Below are 21362 nucleotides of genomic sequence, written 5' to 3'. Positions count from 1 at the left end.
CGTGACATTGCTGGTTCCTGCCTCTCCTCCCCCTTCACTTCCCTCTTGCTGTGGGGAGCTTTGTCACACCACATCTGAACCTTTTATTTTTATAAATAGTAAAACTGTGAAGCAAAGTGGTGTTGGCTGCTGTAAGTCGGTAATTAAAACTGCCACTTGCTGACATAGTTCTTTTTATTTATTTGACATAATTAAGTTGAAAGAGCTAGTTTAATGGCCACAACCCCTCTCCTTCTAGGTCTTAAAGGACAGAATTTTAACCTAAGTTGAATTTGAAATTTTACCTTGGTTTTCAAATGAAAAGTGAATATTTAAACACTTTTAAACAGGTGAGCAAAAATCAGAAATATTGAAGAGTACACCTAAAGAACTTTGTTTTATAAACATGTAGACATGGAAAACCAACTGCATAAGAAGGATGAAATATAAATGCATTTTGATTTCTGAGCATGAAATAAGTGCTTAAACCTGCATGTTTTGAAATTTCTCATGCAAGCATTTTGAACTAGTGACTTATTCCTTCTAAATAAGATTGGAGTTTTTCAAGTATAGTTGTTCAAAAGCATAATTCATCTAATGTAATGAATGCTTTTATAGTGCTCACTATGTGTACTATCCATTCAAAGTGCTTCAGAGTATTACCTATTTTAATCTTCATGCCAACTATATAAAATAGGTATGTTTTCTACTACTTGGGGATGAGAATACTGAGGCACAGAGAGGTTAAATAGTTTGCCTGAGGTCACACAGTGATATACCTAGTTTATGACAGAGCAACACTCAAGCCCAGAGTTGTCCATGACTTCTGGCCCAAGCTACCTCCCTATGAACATACTGACAGAAAGGAGAGATTCTTTTACTAAATTAGGCTTACCTATCCCAAACCAAATATGATACCCCCCTTCACTCTATACCTCCTTTTATCCAACCATTTTCACAATCTGAAAGCTCTTACTTTACAACCTCAAAGTCTTTCATTCCATTTGCCTCTTTTACTTAGTAGTCAATGGCCCTCTGTGATTTTGTGTATGGAAAAAATTTTAAATCTCACTTAACATCAAAAGATGTTAAGTTATTCTTCACTTTCAAGCCATTTTAATAGTTGTGTCCAAACAGTTGAGAAATATAATTTAAGCTACCAATATAATTAAGATTTGATTTCCTTTGATAATTACAATGTGCCTGAGAGGTCAGAAATATATAAATAGTGAAGGACTTAGGAGGTCTGTCTTTCATATTAAGGGCTATCTTTGTGTGATTAGATACTTTATTATATTAATCCTAGAAACTTAAAAATATCCAAAGGTCAGAAAAAAATATGACCTATTTCTGTTTTCCAAACCAACCACAAAGTAATTTTACCATAACATAGATCTCAGCAAAGGCATTTCATAAGGGAAGTGGAAAAATGATAAAGAATTTTTGCCTGTGTATTCCTGATAAGAACATTATAGGAAACACTCATGTCCTTTTAACTTTTCCTTTCTAGTTTCCCGAGTGATGCTTAGTGACCTTATCTAAGCTGCCTTTTTTAACACTAACTCCTAATGACAGTTTTCTGGGTTGATAAGCACCCCAATATTATTTCCAGATAATCAGGGAATCCCTTCATTTAACATTCCTATTTAGTCTTTGATATTTTCACAGCCTATAGGCAACCAGCTTATAAAAACAATTTCTTGTTTTAACTGCATATAAACTAATCAAGTTTTAAGTTTACTGTGTCTTACCCACAAGCAGCCTTATGCTGTAATGGTGTTTTCTGAAAGGAAGATTTTTCTTTGTGTTTTTACATGCTAAGATTTTATACTCAAATTAACTTACTGCCTTGCTGCTTGTCATCCAAAGAATTTTAAAGACTTCTTAACTTGTACACAGATGTTTTTCCTGTAACAAGGAAGACTGCAAACAGTGGCTTCTAAGAGTATTCATTTTATTCATGCAAGGCCATCAATATCTAGCTACCCTGCTGCACAGGTGCATGTCCCCACAACAAAGCCACAGATGAACTCAGCTCTAGTTGGTTCATAGGAAGCACAAAAATGGATTTCCTGCCAGTACAGTGGCATGTGCCCATACTCCCAGCAACTTGGGAGGCTGAGGCAGGAAGATCACAAGTTCAAGGCCAGCTTTGGCAACTTAGCAAAACCCTGTCTCAAAATTTTTAAGAAGATTAAAAAAAAGACTGAGAGTGTAGTTCAGTGATAAAACACCCTTGGTTTCAATCCCCAGTACTGCTGTGGTCTGTATAGCACAGGACATTCAAGAGCTTATGCTAGATCATCTCAAAATTCAAAAGGAAAAGTTCAAGTTTACCTCTCCCCACTGTGTTTGAGGGTTTAATTATCTTCTGCAATAACCAGGGAGAAAGCTGATCACTGAGAAAAGAAAGCAAGCATTTCTTAATGAAGAGGGTGTGAGACTAAAAATTGAATTCTCAGGGTCTGGAGATAAAGAGTTAAATGAGACCTGAACTTTTTTGCAAAGAGTCAGAAATTGAATGCTGGAGGGAGGATGATGATTTATAGTTATAGCAGAAGAATTATTAAGACCAGGGGAGAATTGCTAACTCACAAAAGTCAATAAAGCTATTTTTTACTTCTTCCTAGCTTGTACTGTTGACTTCTAGAAGTGAATACCTTAAAAGAACTCAATGTACCCCTAGTTCTTAAATCATTCCTTTCCTCCCCATTTAAATCAGTTGAGTGAAAGGGCAGGAGAAGGAGTCCCAGCAATCTGCCAGCTCCCTCATTCGCAAACATCAGGAATAACACCTCATAAAAAATCCAACCCCAGGCTTTTTACCAAAACAAATAATAATGCTGTTTTTTAAAAGACACTAAGAAATTATAAGAAAATACGTGTGTGTGTGTGTGTGTGTATACTTTAAGATAGAGGTTGTCTTTTTAGTATGATATGATAAAAAAATAAGAAAAATTTAACAAGTCAACTATATAAAAATTTAAAATTTCTATAAAAGTTTATAGTATAGCAGGGAACTGTGACATGTACCTATAATCTCAGTGGTTCTAGAGGCTGAGGCAGAAGGATTGCAAGTTCAAGGCCAGCCTCAGCAACTTAATGAGCCCTAAGTACTTAGTGAGACCCTGTCTCAAAATAAAAAATAAAAAGGGCTGGGATGTGGCCTAGTGGATAAGCACCCCTGGGTTCAATTCCTGGTACCAAGACAAACAAACAAACAAAAAGTATATAAATAAACTGAAAAGGTAAGCACAAGGCAGAATAATAATTGCAATACCTGACAGAGTTCTTTCTGTTTTATTTTGTTTTGGTAGTGGGGATTGAACCCAGGGGCACTGTACCACTGAACTATGTCCTCAGGCCTTTTTAAAAAAAATTGTGACAGGGTCTCTTTGGGCTGCTGAGGCTCATTTCCAATTTGCAATTCTCCTGCCTCAGCCTCCCTAGTTGCTGAGATTACAGGCTTATGCCGTCATGCCCTGCTATGCCGACAAAGTTCTGTAGAAAGAACTACACCAGATATATAAGGATCGCTGTAGACAAAGGATGTTGCAGGTACCTCCCTGTCAGGAAGAGAAATATAAATAGTCAATAAAGATTTAAAACTCACCTTCTTTAGTAATTAAGGAAATTCAAATGAAAACACAGTGAGATTATTTCCACTTTAAATGTCAAGGGCAAAGAACTTCGATGGCCTCCAGGATTAGGACAGGGGGAGGCAGCAGGTACTTGCATATATTTTGGTGTGATGTATTCCAGGACAAACATGTTCACAAAAAACATTAAGTGCTTATCCCACTGATCCAGTCTTCCAGTTCCAAAACCTTGCCCTATAACAATATGTGTACCAATGAGGTAAGATACCTGTGCACAGATACATACTGGAACAATTCTTTATTAAAAAATGGAATATAAGTAAATTTTCATCATCATGGGATTGATACACTAAAAAAGGCATCAGCAAAATGAAGCTACTTGAAGGCTACTTTAAAAAATGAGCAGGCTTTATATTCCCTGAGATGCAAAGATGCCCACATTGTATTACTGAGTAGGATTAAATTAAAGAACAGTATGTATAGAATGTGCAGAACATATGGGATAATCATACTTATTGGCAAAAAAGTGTGTGGACAGAGGAAAAATAGTACCCATCAAACAGTAATGGGTAAGAGCCGTATTGGCAATTTTCCTATTTCATGAACAGTCTCTGTATTGCTTGTACTCTTATGTGATTTCCTTTTTCTTCTTTCAATTAAACTTTATTTTTTAGAGTAATTTTAGATTCACAGTAAAATTGAGTGGCGAGTACAGAGAGCTCCCCTATGCCCTCATTCCCCCCATACCACAGTCCCCTCACCAGCTGCGTCCTACATCACAGTGGTACATTTGTTATAATCAATGAGCTTACATTAACACATCATTATGACCCAAAGGCCACAGCTTACCTTAGGGCTCACCCTTGGTGTATATCCTATGGGCTTAGACAAACATATAATGTATATCCACCATTATAGTATCACACTGAATAGTTCACTACCCTAAAAGTCCTCTGCGCTCTATCTATTCATCCCCTGCTCCCCTCTAACCCTCCACTGATCCTGCTAGTGTCTCCCTAGCTTTGTCCTTTCTAAGAGTATCTTATTCCTGGAAATCATACAGTAAGTAGCCTTTCAGATTGGCTTCCTACACTTATGCATTTAAGATTCTTCCATATCTTTTCATGTCTTGAAAGCTCATCTCTTTTTAGCACTTAGAAATAGTCCATTGTTTGAGTGTACCACAGTTTATTTTTCCATTTTCCTCCTGAAGGAGATCTTGGTTGCTTCCAAGTTTTGGAAATTATGAATAAAGCTGCTATAAACATCTATGCCTGGGTTTTTGCAGGAATATACATTTTCCAGTCGTTTGGATAATTGATAAGGAGTATGGTTTTGGACTGTATGGAAAGAATGTTTCGTAAGAAACTGTCAAATTGTCTTCCAAGTGGCTGTACCATTTTACATTCCTGTCAGCAATGAATGAGTGAAGTGTTCCTGTTACTCCATGTCCTCACCAGTAGTTGATATTGTCAGTGTTTTGATTTTGGGCTACTTTAATAGTAATGGTATCTTGTTGTTTTAATTTATAATTCCCTAGTGGCATATTATATAGAACATCTTTTTATATACCTTCTTACTATCTGTAGATTTTCTTTGATGTGCTATCTGTTCAGTTCTTTTGCTCATTTCCTTATTCTTGAGTTTTAATCATTCTTATATACTTTGGATAACTGTCCTTTTTTTAGATGTATGTTCTGCAAATATTTTTTCCTTGTCTGTGACTTGTCCTCTTATTGTCTTTCACAGAGCACAGATTTTTCATTTTAATGAAGTTAACTAGTCAGTTATTTATTTCATGGCTCACTACTTTGATGTAATATCTAAAAAGTCATCTCTGTACCCAAGATCAATTAGATTTTCTCTTATGTTATCTTCTGGAGTTTTATATTTTTACATTTAGGTCTAATAATCCACTGTAAGTTAATTTTTGTGAAAGGTATAAGATCTGGGTCTAGATTCATTTTTTTTTTCATTTTTTTTGAGGGGGGTGGGGCAAAAGGATGTCCAGTTGTTTCAGCAGCATTTGCTGAAGACTATCTCTACTCCATTGTACTGCCTTGATCTTGTGAAAGATCTGTTGACTATATTTGTTTGGATTATGTTTTACTGTTATAACCAGAATGTGGTATTCAGAAAATTATTTTAGTGAGGCAACTTTAATAAAAGAATACAGAAAACAAACAAAACAACACCCATTCTCACCCCACACAGATCACCAGGCACAAACTAGAGCAGAGGGGTTGGTGGATGGCAGGTTCATCACAGACAAGTGTCTGTGTGTACAGGAATAACAGAAGAGAAACCCACATCAGAATTCCAGGGTTCCCAGGGAGCTGAGGCAGGTGGAATATAGGGTAAGTGTTAGTCAATTTTGCATTGCTGTAACCAAAACACCTGACAAGAACAACTTAGAGAAGGGGAAGTTTATTTGGGGCTCATGGTTTTAAAGGTCTCAGTCCATAGATGGCTGACTGCATTGCTCTGGGGCCTAAGATGATGAAGAACATCATGGCAGAAGGCCTTGGTGGAGGGGCACTGCCACATTCATGGCAGCCGGGAAGCAGTGAGACAGAGTGGGGAAGGGGCAAAGGAGAAGATCCCTTCCAGGTTATGCCCCCAGTGACCCACCTCCTCCAACCATGCCCCGCTTGCCTACATTACCACCTAGTCAGTCCATTCAAACTTGATGGAATGATTATGTCAGAGTTCTCACACTCCAATCACTTCACCTCCAAACATTCCTGCGTTAACACAGGAGCTTTGGAAGGATACCTCCTATCCAAACAACAACAGGGTCCCAGTAAGGACACTGGGATAGGCATCTAAGTTTCTTAACCTGAATAGAAAGAAAGCAGAATGGGATTGCAGATGGGTAAATTTGCACTAATGACATAGTGCCCATTTGGAAGCCAAAGGTGACTGCTTTCTGTCCTTAATATGCTCTCAGGCACTGTGGGAACAGTGGAATCTGATGTGAGCCAAGGCTCTGTGGGTAGTGGTGGTTGTTGGTGTTGGCAAAAATGGCTGGGATTGCTTCCCAATCCTACTTCATGTTCCTATTCCAAGTCACAGGTCATTAGGAACTTTTGAATGTGTAACTACAGAATGTTCTGGAATGTAATGTCTTTGTTGTGACTCCCTTACAGATAACCCATATTTCTAGGATCTGGCCCAAACTTTCCTTTATTTACCCACTCACCTTCTCAGTTTTTATTGAGTATGCTGAGTAAGTAGGTTTCCAAGCTGTGCCGTAGTGTGTGTTGGTAGAGGTGAGTACGCAAGGTGATTTAGACACAGTTCCTCAGCCCAAGACAGTCTCAGCCTCTTCATAAAATAAATAAGAATGAAACCACACACTCAAGGCACGATGTGATAACTTAGAAGCTTTGAAAAAGGTAATGGTTTTAAATATATTTGCTTGCTAACTCTGTGATCTGAGACAAACTATTCTGGAGTCAGTATTTTCATTGGTTTAATATATATTTTAAAACTACTGTGCCTAGCACAAGATGTTAGATACTAGAGTATTGCTGTTATTATCAAAATACTGTAGGAGGAATATAAGGAAAGTGCAGTGCAGATTCAAAGATCTTTTTCCACAAATAGGAAAATAAGAATGACAGTATTTCAGAATTACTGTGAAGTTATACTCTTTTCCTTCAAATTACTTAAGGTTATAAAGAATAACCATTGTTGAACTCTACTAGTGCTGCTAGTAAAAATGGATATTATCACTGACTATTCTTTTAAAAGACAAGATGATAACATTTTTTGGATGCAAAGAGTAAATTCCTTCATAAAGAATGCCCAGTATTTTTTTTTTGTTTTATGAACCCCTAAATTTAGGAGCCTTATGAATTTGGGGCCTTAGTATATTTGTGGTCTACAAAATTGTTTCTTTTTTACTATAAAAACTTCATGCAGCATATTTGGAAAGAGAATGCAATAATAATAATAATAATAATAGCAAATTTATGTCCAGATGTGTTTCCAATAGGGAAGGGTGTTCCACCCTGTTCTAAGAGCCTGAGAGCAGGGATCTTGGCTGGCAATATCATCAAAACATCAAGCTAGGGGCTAGGGATATAGTGATATAGTTCAGTTGGTAGAGTGTTTGCCTTGCAAGCATAAGGCCCTGGGTTCAATCCCCAGCAATGCAAAAAACAAACAAACAAATAAACAAAAAACATCTAGCTATTGTGTCTCACACATTCTGAGCCATCAGATGTGGCCTAAGGAAACCAAGATTATCTGGGTCTCAGAAATAGCTTTTCACCTCATCATCAAGGCCCATCTTTATCCAGATTGATCAAGGATGATTTGGTACCAGCTTATCCCTTACTGGGCCTCTACTGGCTCAAGACAGCTCTAGACTTGCTAAGGCCTCACTAAGGCCCTCTGTGTGACCTTAGCAATGGATGTGTTTGTCCAGTCAATAAAATAGACTTCCCTGAGTGGATTTCATGTGACCAGGGTGTTGATAATCTATAAAGGCTGCACACAGCTGGTGGTGTACCAGGTGAGTTCTGCCACCAGGTAGCTTACAATCCCATTGCTTTGCTGCTTCTACTCTGGAGGTCTCATTCCTTCAACCCTGATTTGTGCTTCATTTCCAGAAGATTCCATGGCCAACAAAGATTCTGGCCAAGAGTCAGAGTCTATTCCAGAATATACAGCTGAAGAGGAACGGGAAGACAATCGACTGTGGAGAACAGTGGTGATTGGAGAACAAGAGCAACGGATTGACATGAAGGTCATCGAGCCCTACAGGAGAGTCATTTCTCATGGAGGTAGTCACACTGTGTGTGAATCTGGGAGATGGGGCAGGGCGGCCATGTTCTTTAATGAGAAAATAAAACCAGGGTTCCCCAAGACACCCTATTCTGCATTCTGTGTTCAGGTGACTGGGAGCTAAGTGTGTTACCTCATATTCTGTCTACTAAAAACTTGAAAGTCTACTAGGGCAAAAATTACTTTTCTGTATAAAAAGTGCTTTTCATGCCATATTATAATCTGTGTAAATTTCTCAAAAGCCATAGTTGTCCATTGTATTAATGTCTGTTTGCAATTTCTATCAACAGTGTTGAACTGAATGGCTTATAGTATGTAATACCATGTACCCTAGTGGAATTCATAACTGCAAAAATGTCTTTTGAGTTCTCTTCAGAAGCTTTTGGAAGTCTTTTTGAATTCATCCTGGTACCCTTTGTTCCCCCTACTTAAAGTTTGCTTTTCCATAAACTACATTAAATCTATGTCTAACAATTTCCAATCCCTGTCAAAGCTTCCATCTGCTTAGTGAGGGACCAGGAAAGGGGAAGGCATATTTTGTATTTCCAGTGCTTTCTTGGGACCTTCAGAAGCATAAGAGCCTTGATTAATTTGAGACTCAAAAAAAAAAAAAAAAGTCAGAGGAGCATGATTACACAGTGAACATTGTCAATTTCAGAAAACATCCACAGCTTTTTTTATTTTTCTACTGCATGCATTCCTTTCCTGCAGCCCTGAGGTGCCACTGTAACCACCCAGCTGTTCCAGAAAAAGTGCAAGCTGACAAGGCAATTGCTGCTTTCTGTGTTCTTTCTTCCTTAATGAGGACAGAAAAATAAGAGTTTTGGCACTGCGTTAAATCTGCAACATTTTCTAAAGAGCATGAGGATGTTTTCTTATTTTAGTTAAACATCCCTCCACCAGTAGAGCTTTCCCTTTCTGTCGCATGCACTGCCACCTTCCATAAGTCCCAGGACCATTCAGGGAACCTGGCCATGACAGTGATGGAGAATGCCAATCAGAGCCCTTAGCCATGACCTATGTTTTGCTTCTCTTGAAATGGCAGTTTGCCCCTGTGGTAGCTGCTGTGGGGCCAGGACCAGTTGTCTTAGAGAAAATCCTGTCCCACACCTCTTCACAATGAAAACTCGCCTGATCCTACTAAGTGACAGGCAAGTGATCATATAGTAAACCTTTTTGTTCTTAAGGTGAAAACCACACTTATACTCTCGAAAACTTCCCAGAGAGTCGTTCCTCCTTTGTGCCACCCATAAAGTATTTGGGGTTTGTTTGCTTTGGGGAAATGAGAACAAAAATGAAACAAAGACTGGTTATAAGTGTGGCCTATGCTTATTCTGAAGAAGGATAGAAAATTCTGGAAAGTCTACCAAAGTAAATTAGTCACCCTGTGATAATCCCTACAACATTTACCCCCTCAGCTCTTAAGGTCCTTGTGTTGTAAAGGAAGCAGGCTGTGATGTTGCTGTCCTCAGCTGAGTCATCGCTCAATCCTTCAGCAGACAGACTCACCTATTTGTCAATCCCAATGAAGTCAAGTGACTGGGTGCATGGGTTAAGCCCATCAGCCTGGAGCCTGAATCAGGACAAAGTGATTATCGGCAGTATACAGATGGTTGGGAAGAGCTCCTGCCTCTGACTGTCACAGCCTCTAGAAACTCTCCTGAGACCTCAGGGCTAACCTGGTTTGCTGAGCTTTCTGTGCCTGCCATCTCTTGCCATTGGCATTTGCTCCCCTCCATCATGTGTGGCGAGCTTGGTTTTGTCTGTGTGACTGTCGGGTTTATTTCGAAAGGAAGGGAGCCTTTCCTCTCCCTGGCTTCACCTCAGCCTTCTCCAGGCGCTGCTGACCTGCATGAATGTGCCTCTGGCTGCTCTCATCCGGTACATCAGCAAGAGGCCACCTTCTTAGACGCTCAACGGCTTTTGTATCCTGTAGGTAAAGAGTGTTTGGATGTTACTTCTGAATTTGCCAAAGCCTTGTTTTCCATCTTGGAAACTTACGTCACTCCCTCAGATCTTAGATGACAAAGCTTCCTGGTTACCCATCTATTTGAGTTTGTCATCCTGGCTTCTGATGAGCTTTAAAAAGCAGACTCCTCAGTGAGCATGATCCTTGTTCTGATGCTTTGCATTTTGGTGCAAGGCCATTTTCCCATTCAGTCCTTAGGAAGTGTGGACAGTACTCTGTGTGATAAATTGAAAGGGGGAGTAAGAAAAAGAGTTGCAGAAGTTGGCTCCAAAGTCAGACACTGCCAAGTGCTCCCTGTGAATTTGAACAAATAATTCCGTCTTCAGCTTTGGTGACCTTGATATGAACTATTGTCATAGGCCCTGTACACAATGCAGGCAGACATGTAAGTTTAAGACTTGTCTTTGACACTTACTAGCCTCTGCCTCTTACCAGTCATTTACCTTCTCTGGGCTTCAGTTGCTTCACCAGTCAAATTAAGGTGATCAACAATACCACGTTCACGTCCTATGATCCCAGAAACACTAACCCTGCCATCTGCTTAAATTAAAAAAAGCAAAAAGTGTTATAATTGGTTTTACTCAGTCAAGGGCATGGGGTCACATCAAGGCCAGAAGTAGCTTTTTTTCAACTTAGAACAGAGAACACATTTAAATAACCGAGAACAATTGCATGAAAGAATTTTAACAAGTAGTTTCCTTTCTTGTTCTTTTTTTTTTTTTTTTTTTTTTTCTCGCTTCTCTTATTTCATTATAGGAGACTCAGGTAACCTTCTCTGCAGTGTTGCTGGACAGATGATCCTGGAAAGAATGCAGAGAAGAGTTGCTGGCTGGTGTGTGTGTGTGTGTGTTTGGGTTGTGACTGTGACGTCTTTCCTTCTCTCTTCATTCCATTTGCTGGCCAGCAAACTTGTGTTACATCCCTTTCATGCCTGTCTGTGTCACCTCAGGTAAGGCTTGCCACCCTGCTTCAGACCTCCCAGGAAGCTCCTCGGTGGGATTGTTCACACCCCCACCACATGCACCCTAATCCACCTCATATTTATTAGGAAGCGCCTAACAAAGTAAACACTTTAAAAATCAAACTCCATATAAGTTATGCTGTTGCCAATAGGCAGCTTCACCTGAAAAACTGAATTTAAGGATAGAAATTTACCCAGGAAGCCTCTGGCATGGGAGTGGGGGTGCAATAAGCAAATGGTCCCACTCATTTTAGTTATTGCACTTCACCAGCAGTTATTACCCGAGGTGTCACTGAAGCCTGATAAAGATGGTATGGGCTCTTGATTTTGGAGGAAAACTTTCATGTGGAAATTTTTTCTTCTACTTCCTTTCCTAAATCATCTTCTCTCCTCCTATTCTCTTCTTTCCCCTTTTGCCTCTTCTTCCCTTCTAACAGTTAATTCTGACTTAAAGTACAAGGAGCCATTTCTATTTGCAAAGTCCAGCAATATTTATATAAAGATATATATATATAAAGCAATATTTATATAATATTTATATATTCCTTTCTTAGACAGTGATCATGAAGCAGTACATCAATCCCTCAGTATTCCTTCCACTAAATGAACTCTGGAGAGCACCATGTTGTAGCATTCATACAAGGAGCCAAATTGCCATTTAAGATGACTTCTAAAGTACAATTTATAAACCCCAGTCTTTCTTCTTTCAAAAAAATTGCTATATTGTGTGCATGTATGAATATGTGATAACAAATCCCACTGTGTATAATTATAATGCACCAATAAAAAATTAAAAGGTTGGGCCAATAAAAAATACAGAAAAACAATTCTAGAGAAATCAGAAAAAGAAATCAAAACCAGTCATGACCTTGAAAATATTCTGATACCCTGGAGCCAGACAGCCCCATTTATAAAGATATGTGCTTATTTTTTTGTTGTTGTTGTATTCATTATGCCTGTTGTCTCTTTTAATGAACTCTAATCTTTTCATTGTGCTGAGTATAAATTGCATATCTTTGTTAGCTAAGTCACTATATCCTTCATGGATTTCCATTTAGTTATGAATTCTCAGAAATGACATTGGTAGAACAAGCTCTTCTTGATTTAAAATACATCTCTTTCTGCCATTTCCTTCATATTTGCATTTTGAAAAGAAGTTGATTAATACCTACATGTTGGAAAAGATGGAACTAAAGTAAAACACCAGAAGGGAAGCTACTGTAATGCTCTTTCACAAACATGAGGTCCCAGGTGGCTACTAGGTAGCATCTCGCAAGATAAAATACTGTATACAACAACCTCAAATTAGTAATTCTCACAAGCCTACAGCTGGATATGTTTTTGGTTGGTTTCATTCTTCCCCCACCTGGCTGGCAGTAGAGTCATATTCTCTTTGTAGAGAGTATCTTATTAAACTACTTTCCAAGAGTTGTTTAACCCACCCAGATCTATACCCAGTCAGCATTTTACACCAGAGGAATACTTAGAGTTCTGAAAAAATGAAACATTGAGTTTGAGAGGACCAGATCGAACATGAAGATGTGTCCTGTCCCTCTCAAAACTTTGAGGGAATCTCTGTTTAATGATTCTGAAGTTCAGAACTAGATGATATGAACTGCAAGTATTTAAATGGGGATATTAAAAAATGATAGACTATTAAAAAATAAAAAGTCAAAAAATGTTTCCTGGGGCTGCAGTTGTGGCACAGTGGCAGAATGTCTGCTTAGCATGCATAAGGCTCTGGGTTCAAGGCTCAACACCGTGACCCAGATGACAATTCAGGACATTGCTTCCTAGTTTCAGGGTTGAAGACACATTTTGTTCTATACTCTTACCTATGGGGATTTGATTTGACAGACACCTGCCATGAATTTCAAAGACAAGCTCTAAGGGAATAAAAAGTTGTTTAAAAGATGGAGCAGTGCAAAATGATGTCAGATCTCTCAAAAGACAGGAATAATGTCCTGAGATGAGTCTATATAATCCTTGGCCCTTGGAGTGTCAATGGCCACACTTACTTCGATGCCCATCTCCTCTTTTCTCAGCCTTAACTACACACAGCACTCTCCCACCCGCACTCTCTTATTAGGAAGTGATTCTCAAGTTTTCCCAAATCACATATTTTCATAAAATTCCAAGAGAATTTAGCCAGGCCCTTCTTGAGCATACCCCTTTCTTTAAGAGACAAGGCTCTGAATTCTGGCCTCAGTTACTCTAAGTCTGGTTAGAATTTTTCTTGTATACCTATGCTGCCTACTGAGTCCAGACATCCCAGGGGTACTACACACAAGTGACCAGGCCTCGAAAGCAAAACAAAGGTGTTTTACATGTCTGTTTACTAGTATTTGGTTACTGGAATGTGTGGGTGTGAGATTATATTGCAGTTCAGTGACTAACTGAGTGAACTGGGGACTAAAATTAAATAGAGCTAAAGAGAATCAACATAACCTCTTTCTTAGCCATCAGAATGAAGAAATATTATAAAAATTAGCTTTTAAACATAAATTTGTATCGTATACATTGAAATTAAAAAAGAGTTGCCTGGGTCTGGAGTTGTGGCACAGTAGTATACTGCTTGTCTGGCATGTACAAGCTCTGAAAAAAAAAAGTGTTACTTTTTTTGATCAGTTGAATATATATACATAGATAGATATAGATATATGTGCCATTCACAACTACATGCAGCACATAAAATCATCAAAATATGCTCACATTATATATTTAACAAGTTAACATCAAAAGATAATTATATGTGTATATGCTTATAGAACTATAGTCAAGTCATGTTATATCTATCATTTCCACTCACACACTTGCCAAGTTTTCAGATTTATCAATATTATCTTGTTAAGAGCTTTCAATTGGTTACAAATGTCTTTTTGTTTGTCCCCCAGGATACTATGGGGACGGCCTAAATGCCATCATTGTGTTTGCCGCCTGTTTTCTGCCAGACAGCAGTCGGGCGGATTACCACTATGTCATGGAAAATCTTTTCCTGTGAGTGATACTTATGACAAAGTGCTTTGAGTAAATAAATGTCTGTGGGCATGTAATGGCAGATAGGGCAACTGCAATTAAGGGAAGTCGGTGATGTAGAATATCCCAGGCCTTTGATTAAAAGTTAGTAAGATTTCTGTCAAGGAATATTGTTGAAGAGGCTAGAAACTTTAAAGGATTCTTTTGTCAGTGGAATACATGGAAGACAAAGTGAGCAAGCAGAGTTTGGCCTGCATTTAAAGTTTTGTAACATTTCCTTTGGGCAAAGTGTTATTTTTGTTCCCTGATAACAAGTTCTTAGTCCACTAATGATAACCTGACTTCATTTATATCTACCTTGTTTAATAGGGGTTGCTTTAAATGTTTGATGACATAGTTAACATTTTTGAAAGTCAGGTTTATAACCTACATATTTTTCTGTGATACCTGAAATTTTTTTGTTTGAAAAAAATATTTTTTGTTTGAAAACAAACAGAAAATAGATAACCATACAAAGAAACAATACTCTCAGAGAAATGATCTTAGGTAACTGTATTGTTCCCAAGGTAATGTGGTAATAGTCACAATTCTACTAAAATGTCATTCACTCTGTAATTTGTTACATAATTATGGTGTAAATAAGATGAAATATTTCATGTGGAAACTGAAAACACTCCTCTTCCTTCCTGCAATCAGATACGTAATAAGTACTTTAGAGTTGATGGTAGCTGAAGACTATATGATTGTGTACCTGAATGGTGCCACCCCAAGACGGAAGATGCCTGGGCTAGGCTGGATGAAGAAATGCTACCAGATGATTGACAGACGGTACGTGGGCTCCATTATTTAACTACTGTGTCGACTCCTTCAACAGCTCCCATATCAGATTTCCTTTTAGTCTACCAAATATGCAGTCACATTTTAAGAACATTGAGCTATGCATGTTTGAAGCAATAAATTATAGAAATACTAGTGTCACTTGACACCCCAAAGTTGAAAGGAAGTAAAACCTTCCCAGATTTTGTTGAGTAGTCACACCCAATGACCAAGACTTAAACTGTGCGTGTCTTATTGCCATATGGAGGTGTGACTTGAGTTAATCAGTTAAAGTACCTGAGATTCTTGGGTGGTAGCATGGGAACTGGCTGCTGTTTTGGGTACTGGGACAATGATGATCTGCATAATCATTGTGCTCGTATTTCAACATTCACTGTCAATTCAAGAAATCCAATACTTTTGTGTCCTGGAGATACTTCTGTCCGTACTGGTTTATTTAGGGGAAAAAAAAAAAAAAAACACTTTATTGCCACATACAGGAAACTTGGTATAATAAGCATACTAATTTATAATATCTAGTATGGACTGCATCCCCTTAAATGGGGCCCCTTATAAAAAAAAATGGGAATACCCAGTTATATTTAAAACAAAACCGTCTTATGATCTCAACATTAATAATATGTTGCTAATGCTGAAAAATATGACCATGATTTGTTAAAACAGTAAATTTTCTTTGTACCAAATCAAAAACCAAAACTTATTAAGATTAAATAGTCAAAATTGTTATCAAGAGTGCATTCTTAGCTGGGCACAGTGGTACACACCTGTAATCCCAGCAGCTCAGGAGACCAAGCCAGGAGAATCTCATGTTCAAAGTCAGCCTCAGTAACTTTTTGAGGCCCCAAGCAACTTAGTAAGACTCTATCTCAAAATAAAAAATAAAAAGGGGTGGGGATGTGGCTCAGTGGTTAAGCACATCTGGGTTCAATCCCTGGTATACCAAAAAAAGTGAATTTTTTTCAAAAAAAATAAAGATAATGCTGACAAAATTGAAAAGCATCATTAAACAAAAATATACCATGGTGATTATAAATGTATGCACTCCAATAATACCACTGTTCTAGTTTATGTTTATCCCTATGGGAAAATGAAAATTGAATCATATATGTTTCAAATTATGTGAAAAACATTAATTTTTATTAATCATGGAACTTTTGTACCTTCCCATTAGATAAGAATAATTTTCCTACAACCCTCTAAAATTATATGCATATATATGCATATATATATATATATGTGTGTGTGTGTTATACACACATATGTATGTGTATATATGTATATACATACATATTATATATATGTTCTTATTTGAGTATTTATTTTCTATTTAATTTCTATTTAATTTTCTATTTAATTCCACTGAGAATGGGTTAAGAGTAATAGATTTTTTTTTCTTCAAAATAGATTGCGCAAAAATTTGAAATCGTTCATCATTGTTCATCCATCTTGGTTCATCAGAACAATCCTTGCAGTGACACGACCTTTTATAAGGTATAGTTATCATTCTAGTAAAAGTACTTCTAGTAGTTTTTTAAAAAGTATATAAATTGTCCTATGAAAAAAAATTATAAATGTACAGTATTTAGGAAAATGTATTTTGCCTCAACCTTTCCTGGAAAGATACTTTGGTCTATGCACCAGGAGTCCCTAATTAAGAGTACCTATTTGAATATTAATATTTCCCCCTGATCATTATAAAACATGACCTCTAAATTGCATCATGTAAACATGGAATATGGAGTGATGGAAATTCTATTTTCCACATTAGAAAGGGAAATAGACAAAACTTTTTCAATGATATGTTATTTTGTAACAGATAGGAAAGCAGAGTAACATAAAAATGGAAAATAAAGACTAACCAGGGACAGAAAAGGGAGCCATATCTGTCTTCGCTGTTTCATTTCTTCTGAACAAATAACATATATGTCATTAAAATTGGGTAGAGTCTGGGCAGCCATTTCAATAGTTGTATTTTGTTCAAACATGAGGATTCTTGCTTTTAATTCAGTGAATGTATCAGTTATTTATAGTTAGGTGCTATGTAACTTCACACTTTGAGGATGCAAAGAGAAGTAAGATATGACTCATAATTTAGTAAGATTTGAAACAGTTAAATGAAAGAGCACTTATTTTGTAGAGAGCTTTAAAAATATAATAAAGTCTGTTATCATGGGTGTGGATTAGAGGACTGGGTATGAGGCTCAGTGGTAGAGCTCATGCCTGGTAGCATGAGGCCTTGGGTTTGAGCTCCAGCACCAGAAAACACACACACACACACACACACACACACACACACACACACACGATAAAATAGATAATTTGAAATTTTCCTGTCTCAGGTGTTAATGAATTCCTAAAAAAATTCTGATGACTTCCAGAGGGGGAGAGATATTAAATCCATTATTTTTTAAAATAGATTTTATTATACCATCTAGATTCTATCTTTTTTGTTCAGGTTTACTTTTATTTACTTGGCACTCTCATTCCCTACTTCCAATGATGATTGAGTAGTGGAATTCAACCTGATTTTCCTTTGGTGAAAGTTAAATGTTTACCAAAGTATGTTAAGTTGCTTTTAAAAATACTATGTAAGGTATACAACAGCCATGTATTTTAATTATTGCAAGAAATTCTTTGACAAGGGAGTAGAGACCAGTGTATACTGATAAGCTTCATTTGTTACTGTAGGACTATTAAAAATTGACTATAACTTAACAGTCTTAAGGTGTAGGAGTATAGATGCCTGGCATGCTCCAAGCCCGGTTCAATCCCCAGCATAGTAAATTAATTAGTTAAAACTACTGAAGGAAGTTTCAAGATAGTAATGATGACTATGATAACAGCAATAACAAAATTATCATAGTAGTGCTGTGGTAAATTACATCTAGTAATGGCTTACATTTATTGGATCCTTTTAGGCATTATCTCAGTTAACCCTATTGACAGTCCTCTGAAACAGATACATTTAAAATCTCCATGATAAAGGGGAAAGCCCTGAGGTTTAAGGAGGTCAAATAAAAGGCCTAAGACAGAAATCATCTGTAAAGGATCAAGTAGTGAATATTTTAGGCTTCATTGGTGGTATGGCCTTGTCATAGGTACTCCCCTACGCTGTTGTCAGTCACAAACACTGTGTTTTCAGATTTTTCACTGCTGTGACCAAAAGACCTGACATGCACAGTCAGAGGAGGAAAAGTTTATTTGGGGGTTCACAGCTTCAGAGGTCTCAGTTCATAGACAGCAGGCTCTATTCCTCAGGGTTTGAGGTAAGGCAGAACATCATGGCGGAAGAGTTTGGAGGAGGAAAGCAGGTCAGGGTATGCCACCAAGAAGTAGAGAGAGAGAGAGAGAGAGAGAGAGAGAGAGAGAGAGAGAGAGAGAGAGCGCGAGCTGATCAACAAAAACAAAATATAAACCCCAAAGGCAAACACCCAGGGACCTACCTCCTCCAGCCACACCAGAGCTGCCTTCAGTTACCACTTAGTTAATCCCTATCAGGAGATTAATCACTGATTAGATTAAGACTCTTATTATCCAATCATTTCATCTCTAAATCTTCTTGCATTATCTTACACATAAGCTTTTGGGAGATACGTATCTAAACCATAGCACTACATAAACAAATGACTGGGTTATGATAAAACTTTAATTTATGAACACTGAAATCAAATTTTCACACATCACAAAATATTCTCAATTGATGTTTTCATCAACAATTTAAAAAATGGAGAAGTTATTTGTAGCCCCAGGTCTGTGAAGCACCAGCAGTGAGTGGCCTTTGGCCTGTAGACTGTCAACCCTAGGTCTAGAGTAACAAAGCCAAAACACCATGAACTCAGGCTCTGAACCCAAAGGTCTGCTCATTCTGAAGAACACACAGGTCAAGCACTTAACCATTGTGCCCTGCAGTCTCATCATGTAAAGATACATGTACCTCTTTAAAGATACACCTCCTAACACACTGTCCTGAGATCAGTAGACAAGAACAAGTGGATTGGGGGAGAGAGGAGAGAAGGCAAAGGGAAGGTGCTGGGGAATGAGATTGAGCAAATTATGTTATGTGCACGTATAGATATAGCACAGTGAGTCCCACTATTATGTATAATTTTAATGCACCAATAAAAGGGGAAAAAAGACCCCCCCCCCACACACACAACTTTGCACACCTATAATTCCAGCTGCTTGGGAAACTAAAGCAGGAAGATCACAAGTTTGAGGCCAGCCTGGGCAACTTGGTAAGACCTTGACTCAAAATAAAAATGGTTGGGGATGGAGGTCAGAGGTATACCTTTCTCCTACCATGCATGAGATCCTGAGTTCAATCATCAATACAGTAAAAATAAATAAGTAAAAATAAAAACACCCCACTTTTGAATCAGTTTACATTAGTATTACCAAGTTTTGAACTTGAAAAAAAGAAGGCACTAAAATGTATTTATTATAGGTTTTTTGCACCTAAAGGGTAACATCTATGATGAAGGTATATGGCAAATTCATTTTAAAGAATGAGTTACTTGTCTGCTAAGTACTGGTAAAATTATACAGCTCAACTGCTGTCCCCAAGAAGCTGAAAGTCCTACAGTGGACATAGGCAGATAAGTAACAACTACAATACAGGGTGCAACTGAAACACTTTGGGGGGCAGTAATTTGAGATGAGGGTGTTTCTGGGTAGCATTAGAAAGTGAAGGTTGAGAGTCTGGATCAAGAGAGATTTTCCCGAAGAGTAAACCTTCAATGTGAGTTTTGAAGGACCGGTAGGATTGACTAGCTGAAAACAGGGAGAAGAGCAATCCGGGCAGAGGAGAGAGCAGATACAAATACACCAAGCAAGAGAGAACAAACATTTGGAGAACTGGGAATTCCAAGGAACAAACCACCAGAGCTGGAGGTTTTCCTCTTGCATGATTTCTTTCCTGTCTCTGGCTTATCTACTCTGCCTTTAGCAAAACTGAACTTAAAGGTTGCTTGCCTGTCATGCACAGGGCCCTTGGTTAGATCCCAATGTTGCAAACAACAAACAAACAAAAGAAGCCCTGAGTTTAATTCACACACTCCAAAAGGAAGGAAGATGTTAATGTAGTCTATCGCTGGTGATCTGTGTTCACCCAGGTTTTAACAGGAGGGCTAGTAGTGATTTCATGGACAGAAAATTTGTCCACAAGTCAAAGCCCACAGGCCCAGGGTCAGAATTACAAGTAAAATATTAAAGTAGAAATATAGAAAACCTACATCATGTACAACCAGAAGAATGAGAAGTTGTACTCCATTTATGTATGATGTGTCAAAATGCATTCTAGTGTCATGAATAACTAATTAGAACAAATAAAAAATTATAAAAACAAACAGTAACAACAACAAAAAGTCTTGAAAAAACTTCTTACCAGAATTCACAGTAGCTAAAGGCATTTGAGATGGCATGATGGGCACCCATATCCACACAATCCCAGTAGACTAGGGATGTATGTTCATGTGAAACTGTCGAGAATGTTAGAACCTTGAACAAATTCCCTTTCAGGTGGAATAATATGTTTTAAAAACAGGTTTGCAATTACACAAGTATTAGAAAACATTCTTCAGAAATGCATTTTCACATTACAGGTAGGACCAAATTCTTTCTTCAGCAGTTATTTATTCCCCAGAAGCAAATTCTCTTATCAGTTAGTTTCACTGATATTCTTCCAAGTTGTTTTCTATACATTTGCACACATCTAAAATGAACCTGTTTAGATGCAAGCTGTTCATAATTCAAATCCAAGTATTGGAACACATTTTTCTGATGGTGGTCCATTTGGATTGAATTTTCAAATGAAAACTTCAAGAAAAACTAAAAAAAGTATTTGAAAATAAAACTACAAAATTAAGATAAAATTGAGTTTATATGTATTATTAACATATTTACATACATAATATATTAACTAATATATATATTTACATATGTTAATAGTATTAACCTTAGTAGATACTGAGAAGACAATAAGATTGTTGTTTGTTAAAAACAAACAAGCAAAAAATCAAATAAAACATAACTCAATGACTACTGAGAGAGGCAGCAACCGTGTGGAGGCTGTGTGAGAAGTGATCAGGAGTGGACTTTGGAGTCAGAAACCTGATTTATCTGAGACCCTAGGTCTTAGCTTCCTTATCCTTAAAACTTACAAAAAGGATAACTACAGTACATACATCTCTAGGTTGTATAAAGAAATATATGAGTGGATATACATAAACCACTTAAAATGATGCCTGAC

General features: G+C 37.6%; 1 protein-coding gene across 6 annotated transcripts in view; it reads left to right on the top strand.

Moving 5' to 3' along the window:
- Window positions 1–21362, top strand: part of Prune2 (prune homolog 2 with BCH domain) — a 264764-nt gene that overhangs the window by 225056 nt on the left and 18346 nt on the right. For 5 of the 6 annotated variants that reach the window (XM_047524259.1, XM_047524258.1, XM_047524256.1 and 2 more), the window contains exons 12-16: window positions 8198–8371; window positions 11098–11106; window positions 14197–14299; window positions 14975–15106; window positions 16520–16606. In XM_047524259.1, coding sequence (XP_047380215.1) covers window positions 8198–8371; window positions 11098–11106; window positions 14197–14299; window positions 14975–15106; window positions 16520–16606 — 505 coding nt within the window. The remainder of the gene's footprint in view (window positions 1–8197; window positions 8372–11097; window positions 11107–14196; window positions 14300–14974; window positions 15107–16519; window positions 16607–21362) is intronic. The other variant, XM_047524255.1, reaches the window with a different exon arrangement.

Source organism: Sciurus carolinensis, chromosome 14 (genome assembly GCF_902686445.1).
Source record: "Sciurus carolinensis chromosome 14, mSciCar1.2, whole genome shotgun sequence".
NCBI lineage: Eukaryota > Metazoa > Chordata > Mammalia > Rodentia > Sciuridae > Sciurus > Sciurus carolinensis.
This window is presented reverse-complemented; position numbering and strand designations above follow the sequence as displayed.